This window comes from Mixophyes fleayi, chromosome 6 (assembly GCF_038048845.1).
Source record: "Mixophyes fleayi isolate aMixFle1 chromosome 6, aMixFle1.hap1, whole genome shotgun sequence".
NCBI classification, from domain to species: domain Eukaryota; kingdom Metazoa; phylum Chordata; class Amphibia; order Anura; family Limnodynastidae; genus Mixophyes; species Mixophyes fleayi.
In genome coordinates, this window is record NC_134407.1 from 96,696,550 (window position 1) to 96,712,786 (window position 16,237).

The 16,237-nt window shown below is 43.5% G+C and overlaps 1 protein-coding gene across 3 annotated transcripts in view; it reads left to right on the plus strand.

Moving 5' to 3' along the window:
* The window catches only part of ADK (adenosine kinase), a 226,369-nt gene extending 211,336 nt beyond the window's left edge, over positions 1-15,033 (plus strand). For all 3 annotated transcript variants that reach the window (XM_075217059.1, XM_075217060.1, XM_075217061.1), the window contains one exon: positions 13,792-15,033. In XM_075217059.1, coding sequence (XP_075073160.1) covers positions 13,792-13,916 — 125 coding nt within the window. In that variant the 3' untranslated portion in view covers positions 13,917-15,033. The remainder of the gene's footprint in view (positions 1-13,791) is intronic.
* The last annotated feature ends 1,204 nt before the right edge of the window (positions 15,034-16,237 follow it).

Sequence of the window (16,237 nt, forward strand, 5' to 3'; positions counted from 1 at the left end):
ATTCATATTTATTGGACTTCGTGGATTTTGACACTCTTTCTATATAAGCAGCTCCTTATCATAACCTCTTGAAACAGATTTCATATTTTTAATTTGTTCTATGAATACCTTTTCTTCAGTGCTATTCCTCCTTACCCTCTTCATTTGGCCTAGTGGTATGCTATTTAGCCACGTGTGATGATGACTGCTGTCATAGTTAATATAACTGATGGTATCTGTGGGCTTTGTATAGGTCTTAGTCTATATACCCTTATCATCCACATATACCGATATGTCTAAAAAATAAATCTCTGTTCTACTCCATTTAAAGGATAGTTCAATATGTGCCTTATTTTAGTTGAGGTACTCACAAAACAGTTTGAGATCCTCTTCAGATCCACTCCATACGAAAATAATATCGTCTATGTATCGGCACCAGGTTTGCCCCACACATGTGACTCTTCCCAGAGGGCCATAAAGATATTAGCATAGCTAGGGGCAAACCTGGTGCTCATGACTGTGCCGATACATTGGAGAAAATAAGAACCTTGGAATCCAAAGAAATTATGAGAGAAGATAAATAGTATTCCTTCTAAAATAAATTGTCTAAGACCCTCTGTATAAGTAGTCTTAGCCAATCCCGCACTTTTGACTTCCATACCTAGATCGTGTCTGATGATAGTGTACAGTGATTTTACATCTGCTGTTACTAAAATGTAATTGGCGCTTCAGACCATCTCAGAGACGACTTTCAAAGACTGATTAGTATTCTTCAAATAAGATCTAGTTGTTTGTGCTATTGGTTGTAGGTGATAGTCTATTACTTCCGAAAGGTTAATAGTAACTGATCCTGTACCCGAAACTATCGGTCTACCATGAGGATTGTTTGTCCTTATGGATCTTAGGTAACACATATCACAGGATATGGTATAATGATTTACTCAGCTGTATCCCTATCTAGGACACCCTTATACTTATACTATATGTACCCTACTGAGTTAATTGGTTCCAAATCTCCTGACAGTACTTCTCAATGTCCATGATGACTACCCCCTCCCCCCCTCCTGCCTTTTATCTGCAGGTTTGATAACGATCTGATGGTCTTCAGCTAAAGTTTTTATCGCATTCCTTTCTTTAGAAGTCAGATTATTAACATTAGTTCTGTATTTGTTTGATTTTGAATCTATCTTTTTCAGGTCCTCTGTCACCATTTTAACTTAACGGTTTCAATAAAGTTACCTTTCACATGAACTGGGGAAAAAAGGTAGACTTGTTTTTGCATTTCCCTTGTTCCTATGAACTTGAATAGCCATTTATTTCTCCACTATTATCTATTTCCCCATTATTGTCCCTAGATTTAAAGAACTTTTTTATGGTAACTTTCCGTATGAACTTCTGTATATCTACAAAAGTATCAAATTTATTGATCTTATTGGTGGGTACAAATTTTAGTCCCTTATTTAGTATGGACATTTCATTAGTGGTTACGGATCTAGAACTCAAATTGAAGATTTTAGAAGATTCATCTCCTTTACTCGTTATTCCTTTTGAAACTTCCTCCCCATCTTTATAGTTGCAATTCTTAGGATATCTTTTTCTTTTGTTTTTGCCCCCTTTAGTTCCTCTCTTTTTAATAGGTTTCTTATGATCTTTCTTACTTATCTTCCTGTCTTTTTCCACTTTCTTTGCTCTATAAAAGAGGGAGAATGATCAGAGGGACCGGCAGCACAATCAAATCGTTCTTCCAATTTTTTTACGATATACCCATACAGGCCACGAGTGTGAAGATCACGGGTGTCACGTGGGAATATTACAATTATTGTGCAAGTTGGAAAAGACTGTGTGCCTTTTCATATAATCCGACAGTAGTACACTATGTTATGAATGTATTCTCTGCAGATTCCATCTTGGTACAATCGGGATCAGCAGATCCAGTCATTGTGCGTTTTTGGGGATTGTTGAAGAAATCGATTTTACCATGTTGTATGAAGGGAGCGACTGATGTATGTATATGATTTTGCATATGAGGTTTATTATAGAGAAGATTGTGGTTTTCTCCATATACTTATTTGGCTGCATACTCTAGTAGAGCGCTACAGACAGATCAATTTCACAGTTTTTTATAACAATTACCGGTGGTTCCCCCTTAAATTGTGTGGCTATAGCATGTCGCAATTGGGAGTAGGAGAAGAACATTGTTCTGAGTATGGAGAATTCCCTAGACAACTGATGAAATGATCTGAGAACATCTGTATCCTACAATTGACTGCCAATCTTTACACCATATCAGGACCACCGCCTGGACCCTTCCTTTGTGTCCAATTCTTTTAACTACTTTGTTCCCCAAATAGATATGCATGGGTCAGTGTCGGCATATCCCACCATTTTATTACTAATTATCCAAATCTTAATTGCTTGTATCAGCAGCAGGAAAGCCCTTGTATTAAGCCGTCCCGACAGCAGCAGCTGTAAAGGTGTATGGTTAGCATTAAATGGGCACACAAATTCCCAATGCAGGTCGTGGTAATCAGGATCAGAGACCCATGTTTTGAGATGGGCCAGCTGAGAGGCAACATAATATAATTTCAAGTTAGGAAGCGGAAGGCCACCAGAGGATCAAAACCTGCACAGCGAGCTGAGCTTAACCTTAGCCCTCCCCCTTCTCCGAACCAGAGAGACCAAGTATTGGTCAATGCTATGTAAGATGGGATATATATGGGTGATTGCTGGAGTATATAATCAAACTTATCCTGCCAGAGACAGAAAGCGGAAGCTTCCTCCAAACACAAATTTTTGATTTAAGATATTTGATTTGAGGATGCAAGTTCAGCTCCACATATTCCGAAGGTATATTAGTAATCCATAATCCTAAATATTTAAATGTGGGTGTCCATTTTAATTGGAGATCATTCAAAGGTGTCATGGGACATTCCCAACCCAATGGAAATACGCTGGATTTATTCAAATTTTTTAATCCAGAGAAATCCCCAAACCTGTCATCTGCCCGCTAGAGAGCTATCAGGGAGGCATCGTGATCCTAAAGAAACAGCACTATTTTGTCAGTGTATAACGTCCCCTTGTCCAACCTTGATGCTGATTTAAGTCCCTTAATTTATTTATTATGTCGGATCCGGCAAGCAAGAGGCTTTATTAACAGTGCTGGGTATAATAGGCAACCCTGTCCAGAGATAACTATTAACACACACGCACGCTACTGGGTGAGAGTGCAGGAGCTTAACCCAATTTATACATTTTTGACCCAACCCAAAGCGAGATAGCAATATGTATAAATTGGGTTAAGCTCCTGTATTCTCCTGCTTAATCTACAGATACCTTTAGGAATACTGATTGCTTCCCAGTTTATTATTAGGCAGGGACTGTCACATACCACATATAACAGGGATAAGAACCTTCTAAAAACTTTTTTGCGATATTCCCCACTTTACCCATAGAATTAACTTTATTATTGGTTATTATCACCTTACTTTCTGATTGAGGTATATTAGAGAATTATTGGGCTAGTTTATCTGTAGTTCATCTTATTACAGTGATTGTCCTATATTGGATCATTTCTGTAGCTTTATATTTGCACATATATATATATATATATATATGTGTGTGTGCATTTTTGGTATGTAGCTGAGGCAATACAATTCATTTTGCATTTTTAATTCACATATACAACTTGTTTTGTATTGTTATTTTAATATTTCGCTCTTTACCTTACCAGATTCGTTTTAATATATATTTAATAAAATGTAGTTTTAATTTGGACCCACCCGGAGTGCCCCGTCTATACACATCTTTTTTTTTTCTTAATTCTATGCTTCAAAGACCTGCTTGGAAACTTCTCTATCCATGTGACCTACAAATTAGACCCAAAATCTAAATCCATTCCCAACTGTTTCTGAGGTTTGGACCCAGCATCCAGTACCACCGATCTGCCCGCTACCCAGCAGCTCTGACTACTGCGATAGGCCAGGGGTGATCCATCCACAGCAACCCTGATCCATAGGAAGAGGTCAGGAGTACCAGCCCAGGTACACCAGTAACGGGGTACATTCGCAGCATCGGTTACCCAGAAGAATCCCGGTTCTGGATGCCAGTAAAGAAGTCCAATGGTGGCAGCACTTAAGTCCCTCCTACTGCGGTGAGAGGGCGCATTTTGGATACCGAAAGGGAACGGTGGCTAAGTATGTCCAGCCGGTTCCCAGCAACAACAGACAGGGTGACATTGGCAGTCCATCCTGTCACAGGTGCTAAATAATTGTTTTGGGTGCACTCGTGCTATCCCGGCCTCCCGCTCCATCTACCCCCACACAGGCAGGGTTCCTATGGGGACAGAAGATACCTTTTCTATGCACCAAGGCCAATATCCCCACAGGTCCACTTTGTCAGCAGCTTATTATGAATCCGGTTCTGTGTTGAAAACTTCACCTTTGTCAGGCGCCATCCCGCGATCTCTCCGGGGCGGTCGCCTGTTCTTCTGCCTGGCGCGTCTGGTTGCTATATAGTTGTGACAGTATACTCTGGCCATGACAACTGAGGGGTCTGGTGAACCGTCAGCTCGAGATCTACTTCTGCACCTGGCTCAGCGAGTGGAACAACAGGAAGCAGCCCAGGCGCATCTCCTGCAATGTGTTCAAGGTATTGCAACCCGTTTTGATGTGTTACAGGGTGCTTTACCTGCTACACCAGCCATAGCCTCTTCTACGTCTGCATCATCCAGTGTGGTTACGGTCTCTACAGCGGCCTCCTGTCTACGTATCCCGACACCCGAAAAATTTGACGGAGATCCCAAAAAATGCAGGGGCTTTCTGAACCAATGTGCCATTCAATTTGAGTGTAACCCAGGGGCCTTTCCATCAGAACACACCAAAGTGGCCTCTCTTATCTCCCTCCTCAGTGGTCAAGCCAGGGCCGGACTGGGACTAAAAATCAGCCCTGGCATTTAAAGCACACAGGCCCACATGTTGTGGGCTCCATGCACTATATTGTTGCACACTGATGCTGGCGCAGTAAGCGTTGCTGGTGCTGTACAACATGATGTAGTATGAGTGTGTGTGTGGGGGGGAGAATTATTTCTCCTAATGACCCTCAACATTATATTGTTAGCATTCCATTTACATCAATAAATACCATGACAATACATTATTAGTGCCCAAATTACAGCAATAAATAACCCACCACACACACTCATACTACATCAATCACCCCCCACATTACAGCAACCGGCATCACCCCCCACATTACAGCAACCAGCATCACCCCCACATTACAGCAACCAGCATCACCCCCACATTACAGCAATACCCTCTCCTACTTATTAACAATACTAAGCCCCAAACACACTACAGCATTGCCGCCACCACGCCACCCCATACTACAGCAATACCACCAATTATACAGGCGACACTGTAGGAAACCACTGTTTTGCTTTTTTCAAATCTCCCACAAAATAGCAACAACAGAGTACTTACACACATATAGGTAACAGATACCCTTTTCCCTCAATTAAATAGTAATGACAGAATATTCATGAATCATTCCACATGAAATAAAACTAACATACCGTATTTCCCCAAGTATAAGACGCACCCATGTATAAGACGCACCTTAATTTTGGGGCCCAAAATGAAAAAAAAACTTCCCGGGACGACTGGGGTCTCCCACTGCCTGCTAAACGGCCCTGCGCCATCTCATGCTCTGAGCATGCTGCCCTCCTGGCGGTTTCCAAATTCCCGGGTGCCCCCGCCTTCTGAGAGTCCTCCCTGGCCCTGGTGGTTTCTAGCTGAGTGCCTTACCTCTACCTCTCGGAGCGCCTATCACGGCAATTGTGGCCTGTTTCCGGTGGAGACCAGGGGCTAGAGTTGGAACAGCCCGGCGGACCCGCTACTTCCGGTTACACGGCGGGACTTCCGGCGGGGACACGCTGTTCCATACAGCCAGCGGGGACTCTTCTCTCCTCTCTCACATCCAGGTGCCGACTTCTTCATTGAGGTAAGTAAGACTTGCAGTGTATAAGACGCACCTTTTTTTTAGACCCAAAATTTGGGGGGAAAAGGTGCGTCTTATACATGGGGAAATACGGTATATCTAAAAAAAAACACAACTATTGAATGATCATTTGAACACACACGGCCGCATTAAAAGTATTTCCATCTACAGCAAAATGTCAGAGAAAATAAAATATTTTTTTTACTAACTTTTTCTAGTAACTGGATATGCATCTTTTCTATTAATTTTAAATAACACAGTATATAAATTAAGGGCGATATTGGAGGTGGGTGAGAGATAATTGGTTGTGATCCACAATTGGTTTGATGGAAAACAGATAGGAAATATTTAGATTATTTACCTGGAGACGTCTACCACCTTAACTCACAGGCAGGGCTGACAAGAGGAATTTTGGGCCACGATACAGCAACTTCTTTGGGCTCCCATCATATTCAACAATGAAAGACTTGCCTTTGTCAAAAGTTCATATTATGCCACACCGTAGTGCGCCCAGTTCATATTATGCCACATCGTAGTGCCCCAAGGCCATATTATGCCACAATAGTGTCCCCAAATAACATTATGCCATAGTAGTGCCCCCAAATCATTAGTAGTGCCCAGACAAAAACTCATTCTCAAATAAAAATTGGTACAGCATTTCAGATACTGAGAGTGGGAATCCTAGGAGCAGCTTAATACACCATTTACAATGCAAACAAAAATAGATATATTGACACAATCACAGATAAAATTTATGACAAGCAATGTTTTTTCTTCCTAATTAAAAATCTCTGTACAGATAGATATGCAAGAAATATTACAGCGCAATAATGAACAATACATAGTGTTTTAAACGTCATTGGATACACAGTAGTGCCCCCAGTTCATGAAAGGATGGTTAAAAACACATTGCCACGAGAAAATATATGAACTTACCTGATTATGGTATTCTGAGTTCTTTTCTCCTACTTGGCACGCTGGGCGAGGAGGGATCCGCAGATGTCAACTCACACAGGCAGTCTGGAGCAGGAACAGAGGGCAGTGGTCCAAGCGGAAATTTAGAAGTGGGAGTATGGAAAATATAAGTGAATGGAGTATGAAGGCTTGATTTTTTATTTTTTTTTAACACTTGTCCCCTCTGCATTCCCATTCTTCACTACTACTTGTGTTTTATGATGGCTGCATCCCTGACATTCACATTCTTAAGATGTCTCTCCTTTTACACTTTCTTTTACCTATGCCCCTGCACCATCTTCTCCTTTGTCCCTCTCACTTAACCCCCTGCACCACCTTCTCCCCTGGCTCTCACCCCTCTCCCAGCACCCCCTACCCCCCTGGGTCTCTCACCCCCTCTCCCAGCAGCCCCTACCCCCCTTTCTCTCTCACCCCCCCTCCCAGCAGCCCCTACCACCCTGGGTCTCTCACCCCCTCTCCCAGCAGCCCCTACCCCCCTGGGTCTCTCACCCCCTCTACCAGCAGCCCCTACCCCCCCTGGATCTCTCAGCCCCTCTCCCAGCAGCCCCTACCCCCCCTGGATCTCTCAGCCCCTCTCCCAGCAGCCCCTACCCCCCTGGGTCTCTCACCCCCTCTCCCAGCAGCCCCTACCCCCCCTGGATCTCTCAGCCCATCTCCCAGCAGCCCCTACCACCCTGGGTCTCTCACCCCCTCTTCCAGCAGCCCCTACCCCCCCTGGATCTCTCAGCCCATCTCCCAGCAGCCCCTACCCCCCTGGATGTCTCAGCCCATCTCCCAGCAGCCCCTACCCCCCTGGATCTCTCGGCCCATCTCCCAGCAGCCCCTACCACCCTGGGTCTCTCACCCCCTCTCCCAGCAGCCCCTACCCCCCCTGGATCTCTCAGCCCATTTCCCAGCAGCCCCTACCACCCTGGCCTTCTCACACTCATGCAACTCGCTGCACCCCCGTGACCCCCCCACGTGAAAATCGCGGCACCCCCGCGACACGCCCCCCCCCCCCCTGAAAATCGCAGTGATCCCCCGCCCCGGAAAATCACGGCACCCCCGCGACCCCCTCACCCACCGAGAATTTTCATTCAGTAAAAACTTTCTAGATTGCTTGTAACAGGGGAGGGAGCTGAGCAGCTCTCAACAGAGGTGGCTGGTTCCCGGGGAGGAACCAGCCACCAAGAAGACAGGAGGAGTCGGGCCGGCCCATCCAGCCATCGGCCCTTCTGGCATTTGCCAGGAGTGCCAGATGGCTAGTCCGGCCCTGGGTCAAGCTCTTGCCTGGGCCTCACCTTTATGGGAACGAGGGGATCCCCTTCTCAGCAGCTCAAATTCTTTCATTGAGGCTTTTAGAAGAGTCTTTGAGGATCCCGGGAGAGTTTCTTCTGCAGCTACTAGTCTGTTAAACCTCCGTCAAGGTGACCTGTCCGTGGGACAATACGCATTTCAATTCCGGACTCTGGCTTCCGAGTTATAGTGGAACAACGAAGCACTGGTGGCAACCTTCTGGCAGGGTCTGGTTGATCGGATTAAAGATGAGTTAATTTCCAGAGAACTCCCGGCTGATCTAGATTCCCTCATCTCAATGTGCATCAAGGTGGACTTGCGCTGCCAAGAGCGCACGCAAGAATGCCCCCCTGGCAAACGGTTCGTACCACGGCTAGCGCCTCAGTTTCAATACCCCATCTTGCCAGTAGACGAAACCATGCAAGTAGGATGTTCTAAATTGTCCCCAGAGGAAAGAGAGAGACGCTGCAAACAACGTCTGTGACTTTATTGTTGAGACCCGGGACATCTGCTGGGAGTTTTCCCCAAGAGACCGGGAAACTCTTCCTCTTAAATGGTGGCGGGGAGGCCGCTTTAGGAGAGTCCACTGTTGCTCCCTACCCCAAAAATTCCCCAGAATTTCTGATGGCCGTCATCCTGAGCACCCCTAAAGGTACCTTCTCCACCACGGCCTTTGTGGACTCCAGCTCCTCCAGGAACTTCATTTCAGCGGATCTGGCTTCGTAGCTCCAAATACCCTTAAACCCTTGCCTCAACCGTTATCTCTGACGGCAGTCGTGTCACTCACGGCTCCATCTCCTCCGTGACTTCTCTTGTTCGGTTGATGGTAGGAGCACTTCATAGCGAGATGATCCAACTTTTGGTTTTGCCTAAGTCCATTAACCCCCTCATCTTAGGGCTACCGTGCTTAAGGATGCATTCTCTCCAAATGGATTGGGGCCGCGCTTAAGTTATTGCGTGGGGTTCAGGATGCCGTCTTAAATGTTTGTCCAAAGTCTTGCCTCCAAAATTTCAAGTTATGGCCCATTCCGAGTTAACCAATCTGCCTGCTGCTTATTTGGAATTCCAAGATGTATTCAGCAAGGTTGAAGCAGAAACCCTGCCTCCTCATCGTCCCTGGGATTGCGCTATCGTTTTGTCTCCTGACCAACCGATCCCCAAAGGGCAGACCTATCCGTTATCTCATCCAGAAACGTCAGCCATGTCTCAATACATCACAGAGAACCTGAAACGGGGCTTTATTTGTAGGTCCACTTCACTTCCCCAGCTGGTGCAGGTTTTTTTTTCGTCAAGAAGAAAGTTGGGTCTCTTCGGCCTTGTATCGATTATCGTCCTCTCAATCGCATCACCGTCAAAAATCAATATCCACTACCTCTCATCTCTGACCTCTTTGACAGGCTCAGTGGATCTCAAACTTTTTCGAAATTATACCTCCGTGGGTCCTACAATTTGATTTGCATCAAGAAAGGTGACGAATGGAAGACGGCCTTTAACACCAGAGATGGGCATTTCGAGTACCTGGTGATGCCCTTCGGCCTCTATAACGCCCCAGCTATCTTCCAAACATTCGTTAATGATATCTTTCATGACCTGTTATACACTTCAATGGTAGTGTATTTAGACAATATTTTAATATTTTCTAAAGATTTGAAATCCCATCAGGAACAAGTAAAGGAGGTCCTACGTAGACTCCGGAAACATCACCTCTACTGCAAGTTGGAGAAATGCGTGTTCAAAGTCACTCAGGTACCATTTCTCGGTTTCATTGTGTCAGGTCAAGGGTCTTTGTATGGATCCCACTAAGGTGACAGCCATCCTGGATTGGCCTCAGCCACAAGGCCTTAAAGCGATTTAAAGGTTCATTGGCTTCGCAAACTATTATTGCCAATTTATTTGGGGATTCACCTCCATCATTTCTCCCATTACAGCTTTAACCAGGAAGACTGCCAATCCTAGGGTTTGGTCCCCAGAGGCCATGTCTGCCTTCACAACACTAAAAAAGGCATTCTCTTCAGCTCCAGTTCTTGCCAGACCAGGAACGACCCTTCTTAGAAGTAGATGCATCCTCTGTAGGCATTGGTGCGGTGCTATTTCAAGAATCTCCTTCTGGCTCACACAATCTGTGTGGGTTTTTCTCCAGACGATTCCTTCTGAGTGAATGTAATTATGGAATTGGGGATAAGGAGTTACTGGCCATCAAGGCCGCCCTGGAGGAATGGCGACATTTGTTGGAAGAGGCTATATTTCCTGTTACTGTTTTTACCGACCATCGGAACTTAGTGTTTGTTCAGGAGGCTCGTTGCCTTAATCCTCGATTGCCTTAATCCTTGACGATTTGGACCGCCTAAGGCCATTGGTTCCTCAGCATATTATTGATCCTTCTAATATTGTAGCTCTCACTAGAACCAAGCCTTCCTCTCCTCCTCCAGGCCGGTCATTTGTGGAACCCCATCTCCGGCTCAAGACTCTACAGTGGGCTCATTCATCCCGCATTGCCGGCCATGCTGGAATAAAGAAGACCACAGCATTGCTTTGTCGTCGCTTCTGGTGGCATACGGTACGTGCCGATATTTGCAAATTCGTTGCCTCCTGTACTACTTGTGCCCAACACAAGACTTCTAGAAGCGTTCCAGCAGGGCTCCTTCGTCCACTCCCTATTCCCAATGCTCTTTGGGAAAGTGTGGCCATGGATTTTATCACAGATTTACCCCACAGTGCAGGGTTTACCACTATCTGGGTGGTTATTGCTTTTCCAGGATGGCACACTTTATTTCTCTAACTGGATTGCCTACGGCCGGTCGTCTTGCAGATATCTTTATCAGGGAGATATTCAGTTTACATGGCTGCCCTAAGGAGATCATTTGGAACCATGGAGTCCAATTCAGATCCCGGTGCTGGAGAACCTTTTGCGGTAAATTGAATATAGAATTAAAATTCTCTTCAGGGTATCATCCCCAAACCAATGGACAGACGGAGCGAATCAATCAGGACCTTGAGACGTTTCTTCGCTGTTTCACCTCTGACAATCGGAATAAATGGTCTCAATTCCTTCCTTGGCCGGAGTTCTCCCATAACCAACACATTCATGAGTCCACAGGATTCTCCCCATTCTTTATTGTACATGGAAGCCATCCTGTTTTTCCGGATCCTTTTCCAGTGTCCTCCTCACCGGTTCCGGCCGTAGATACCCTCTATTGGGAATTTGCCCTCATTTGGGCCAAAACTAAGACGGCTTTACTCAAGGCTACTCAGCATCACAAGATTTTTGCAGACCGTCATCGTAGGTCCACTCCCCAAGTATGGCTATCCACCCGGGTCCTAAAACTAAAAGTTCCTTCTTTGAAGATGGATCCACGTTTTATTGGCCCTTACACCATCCTGCAAGTAATCAATCCTGTGTGCTTTAAATTGAGACTTCCTCCTTCTCTGAAATGTCATAATACTTTCCATGTCTCATTACTACGACCATTGATACTCAATAAATTCTTTTGATCTCTCCGTCGTCCCCCACCAATACAAGCCTCTTCTGGAACAGAATTCGAGGTCAATCGGATCTTGGCCTCCCGCATTCTTCATGGCAAACAGCAATATCTTGTCCATTGGAAAGGACACGGCCCGGAGGAGAGATCATGGGTGGACAAGCAGGAGCTTCACGCTCCTAGGGTCCTTAAGAAATTCCTTCAAACAGGAAGAGGAGGGTATACTGTCAGGCGTCATCCCGCGATCTCTCCGGGGCGGTCGCCTGTTCTTCCGCCCGGCGCGTCTGGTTGCTTAACCAGACGCATCACTTCTGGCCACTCTGCCGCCTCAAACAAACAGCGCGCCCCGTTGCTAGGCAATGGGACGCTATGAGCAGATTTCCCCTGCGCTGTGGATGACAGCGCTGCAGCATGAATTTCTATTGGGGCACTCCAGTATTTAAACAGCTTCTGGCCCTCCTACTAGTGCCAGAGTATCAGGTCTTCCTGCCTCCAGCGTGTTAGTGTGTATACCAGTCTTCTGCATTTGTTCCTGACTATCCTTGTGCTGCCTGTGACCTTTTGACCTGGACCGTTTGACCACCCCTATTTGGATTCTCCTTTGTACTGCGCTACCTGAACGTTATCGACCCGGCTTGTCTCACCATTCTTCTGGATATCCTTGTGTACCTCGTACCACCAGAACGTTACCGACCCGGCCTGTCTGACACCTCTTTGTATCTTGCTGTTGACTCGTGGGAGGACCGCGACCTGCGTTTCCCTGCAGCAGAGTCCATACTTCCTTGCGGGGGTTCCTGGTGAATACCAGGGGCACGATAGATTCCGCACCTTCCTCTGAGTTGCGCCAACAATAGCAGGTACGCTATATAGTTGTGACAACCTTAAGCACAATACAGGAGTTTAACAAGATATTTGGGCCGGAGACCAAGCAGCGATACTTGCTTACTCCATGCTTGTCCAGGTCATACCTCCAATGATAATGCTTTTACAATACAGTAGCTTGGGGACTTGGTATGTCCAATTCTGTGTGCTAGGTACAATTAAGTAAATCCATTTTTTTAAAAGTTACATTTCCTTGAAGTCTGCAGTGTAGGTTGTGTTAAAATAAATTAAATTATGTTGAACATATATAGCTGTTTAGATTTGTATATACCTCCAACCTCTAATATTTTTGTCTGATTTCTCCTTAGCCCTCTCTCATCCTTTCTCCAGTGTGAATTTTTTTTATTTTTGTTTAGTTTGACATTTATATATCTTTTTGTAAATAGCATTAAAGACTGATTTCACACTCACTCACCTCTAATGGTATTTTACCATTGACTTGCAGAAGCGTTTTCCCAGCAAATACATGAACCACATACCTACCAGTCTGTAAATCCTCCATTGAGAGCTTTGTTGCACACAGATGTAAAGGAAACACCAATGTTTTTTAAACTCTTGCAAAGCTCTAAATCTCATGTAATGTTCAGCCTAAAACTAAGTCAATCTCACCTAGGACTCATAAAATTTTTCTTTCTTTGTAGTCTAATGGTTTGTTGGGCACAAATGAATGTTTAAATAATTGTTGTGCAATATAAGGTTACTATAATGTTAGGTTTGCTCTGCTGTTTGCAATGCAATTACATAAGAATACCAGACAGACCAGTAAACAGACTTGCCATTTAAAAAATTAATGTATAAAAGGAATTTGCAGATATTTTTTGCAGAACGTCACAATCAGCCAGGAAGATCGCATAGACCCCCCCCCCCCCACCACCACCACCACCTCTTTCCTTGAGTTGGCTTGCAATTAATTTCCTCAATTGCAAGTTTACAAACACTGGCACTCAATGAGAGGGAGGATTGGGCCATATTTTGTACATGCCATAACATCCACACTTGGCATTCAGGAACGTGTAGTTCCACAGGAGCTGGAGAGTCTAGAAGGTGAACTGTGGGAGGTGTTAGCATGATCATGTGACCAATCAGGTTCTGAGGGTTTTGGAAAGTACAGGTCCACCCCTGGGTCATAGCATATTACAGATGTTTGCATTAACTCATCAATAGATAAAGTCAATAAATAATCTATTAATTTTTTCCTCTTCAGGTTTCCTCTCTCAGCTGGTTTCTGACCAATCCTTGGAGCAGTGTATCAGAGCTGGTCATTATTCTGCTAATGTGGTTATCCGACGGTCTGGCTGCACTTTACCAGAGAAACCAGACTTCAAATAATGAAAGGGATAAAGCCTGTGAGAACATATGTTCATGTCCCTACTTTTTACTTCACCGTCACAAATTCACAGGCACTTTAAAGGAACTTTTACTTTATGCTCCTGTCATCTCCAAAAATGTTAGATGTATTCTCCCCGCCCATCTGTCTACCTCTGCTTCAGTGATACTTGTCCAGTATTTGGGGAGCACAACTTAACTTTCAATACTTAGGTTACCAGCAGGTGATGTGATTTTGTTAAGATCGGCCACATTGTTATTTAGCCAATACACAAACAACAAGAGTAGGTTACAGCCTTTGGAGATCACAATATAAGACATCATCTACTACTGTATTAACTTGTCTCTCAGCAACTCACCTAGACATGTATTGGCATGAATATGTCCTCAAATTAGCATCAGATCATGTATAGGAATACATATGATATAGCCATAAATGACCCTCTTTCAGATACAGGGATCAATAGGAAATACATATGCACACGCATGCCTAGAGCAGAAATGCTGGGGCTTTATACCTTACCAAGTACAATGCTTGCATTCTCATACCACCACATAGTTTTAATGCTCTGCTGCTGAGTAACCCACTTCCGAAGATCTGAACATGGAGAGAAGCAGAGCCTGTAATAATAATTGTAGTCTCCGTGACAAAACAAATTCCATTTCATCAGTGCCCTCATACACCTCTGTGTAAGCTATATATGTTCTTAGTTTTTTTTTTTGATTGGTTGTTTTTTGTTTTGTTTTTGGGGTTTTTTTGGGGGGGCGCTTTTTTTGCTCTATTTAATATTGTTAAAAAACTGTCACATTCAGGTACAGAATTCAGAATTATTGAAGCAGGATTGTCTTGGTATGTTAAACATGATGTGCCAAAATGTATTTTTAATCAAAACATTGTCAATGTGCGTCTCGCAACACATTGTTTGGATCAGTTTGCTGCTGGTTTTCTCATGCTTTCATTGGTAAAAATGCACAATTTATTGACAGTTTTAAAGAAAGATTTAGTCTTTTCCTTCCCCTTTTTATTAGTATGTGACAGTTGGCACAGTCTCTCTGATACATTCTTACAACGTGTAATTTGATACTGACAAATAAAACCAAATTGACTTGTATGATTAAACTTGGCTCTTTTCTCAGCATTACACTAGTTATTTGACTGGAATTTTTGAAACACAGCAGGTTTTGCAGTGGTTTTCCTACGCTTTTAGGAATTGTCAAGGATTAAATACAGTTATCAGTACATCCTTTATGAATTTCTAAATCCTATACATTCTATTTAGGCTTAACATAATTGCTGATAATCATTATTTTACCCTTGATCTGAGCAATAAGTCACTGTGTTATATTAAACAATATGGAGGTGTGATTGTCTCTGATTTAAGTATCATGTACCTTAACGTCTTCTCTTTTAGAAATAAATTTGAGATCATATCCAGACTTCAACTAATATAAATCACATTACATAAAGACCAGATCTTTCATGGTTAAATTGAGAATGTGTCCAATTAGCATTTCATCATCTGTGATCATTCTGCTGCCCAAGCCAGGTATAATCGATGTGATAGCAGTTTGTTATATACGATATCTTTTTGCACTGTCCCTCTTAGAAACATATAATTTGATGGCTGAAAAGAACTATTTTGTCCATCTCCCATGTACTGTGTCTTTTTGTGTATTTTTATTTTGTGTGTTTCTATTTTTGGTGGTGGGTGTTTCTCTTAATATTTCTTTATTCAGGTATTTACAAAAGGCTTAGTCACGACACATTAATATATGTGTGATTTAGCATGTGGTGTATGGGGATTCCTTTCCCTACAATAGCAAAGTACGTCTTCTGTATAGTTCAACTCAACATGTGCTAAGGCATTTTGTATCTTTATTCCCTACGAGTGCATTTGAATATAAGTTAACTTAAACAGTGAAAAAGCTATTCTGAAGTTTTTAACACCATGAACCACCTCTGTACATTTGTGTATTTATTTGTAACCCAAATTAATCACACTATTAAAAAAAACACTGTAGCATATGCTACTATATGCTATATAAGTTGTACTTAAAACATTTTTGTTGTAAAAGAAATAAAAATAATCACTGTGCTTGTACTGTTGCATCCAAATTGAAGACCACAGTTAAAGCAGAAAAATTAATCAAAGTTAGGAATTCTCTCTAAATGTTTTTTTTTTCTTTCCTATTACCGTTCTCCAGAAATCTCTTCCATGATGGTTAAAAGGTCTTTGTAAAACTTTTTAGATACAGAGTTCAGTCTAAGACCATTCTCACAAACCCTAATCCTGTTTCTCATGAACCATATGTCTGCCAACTAA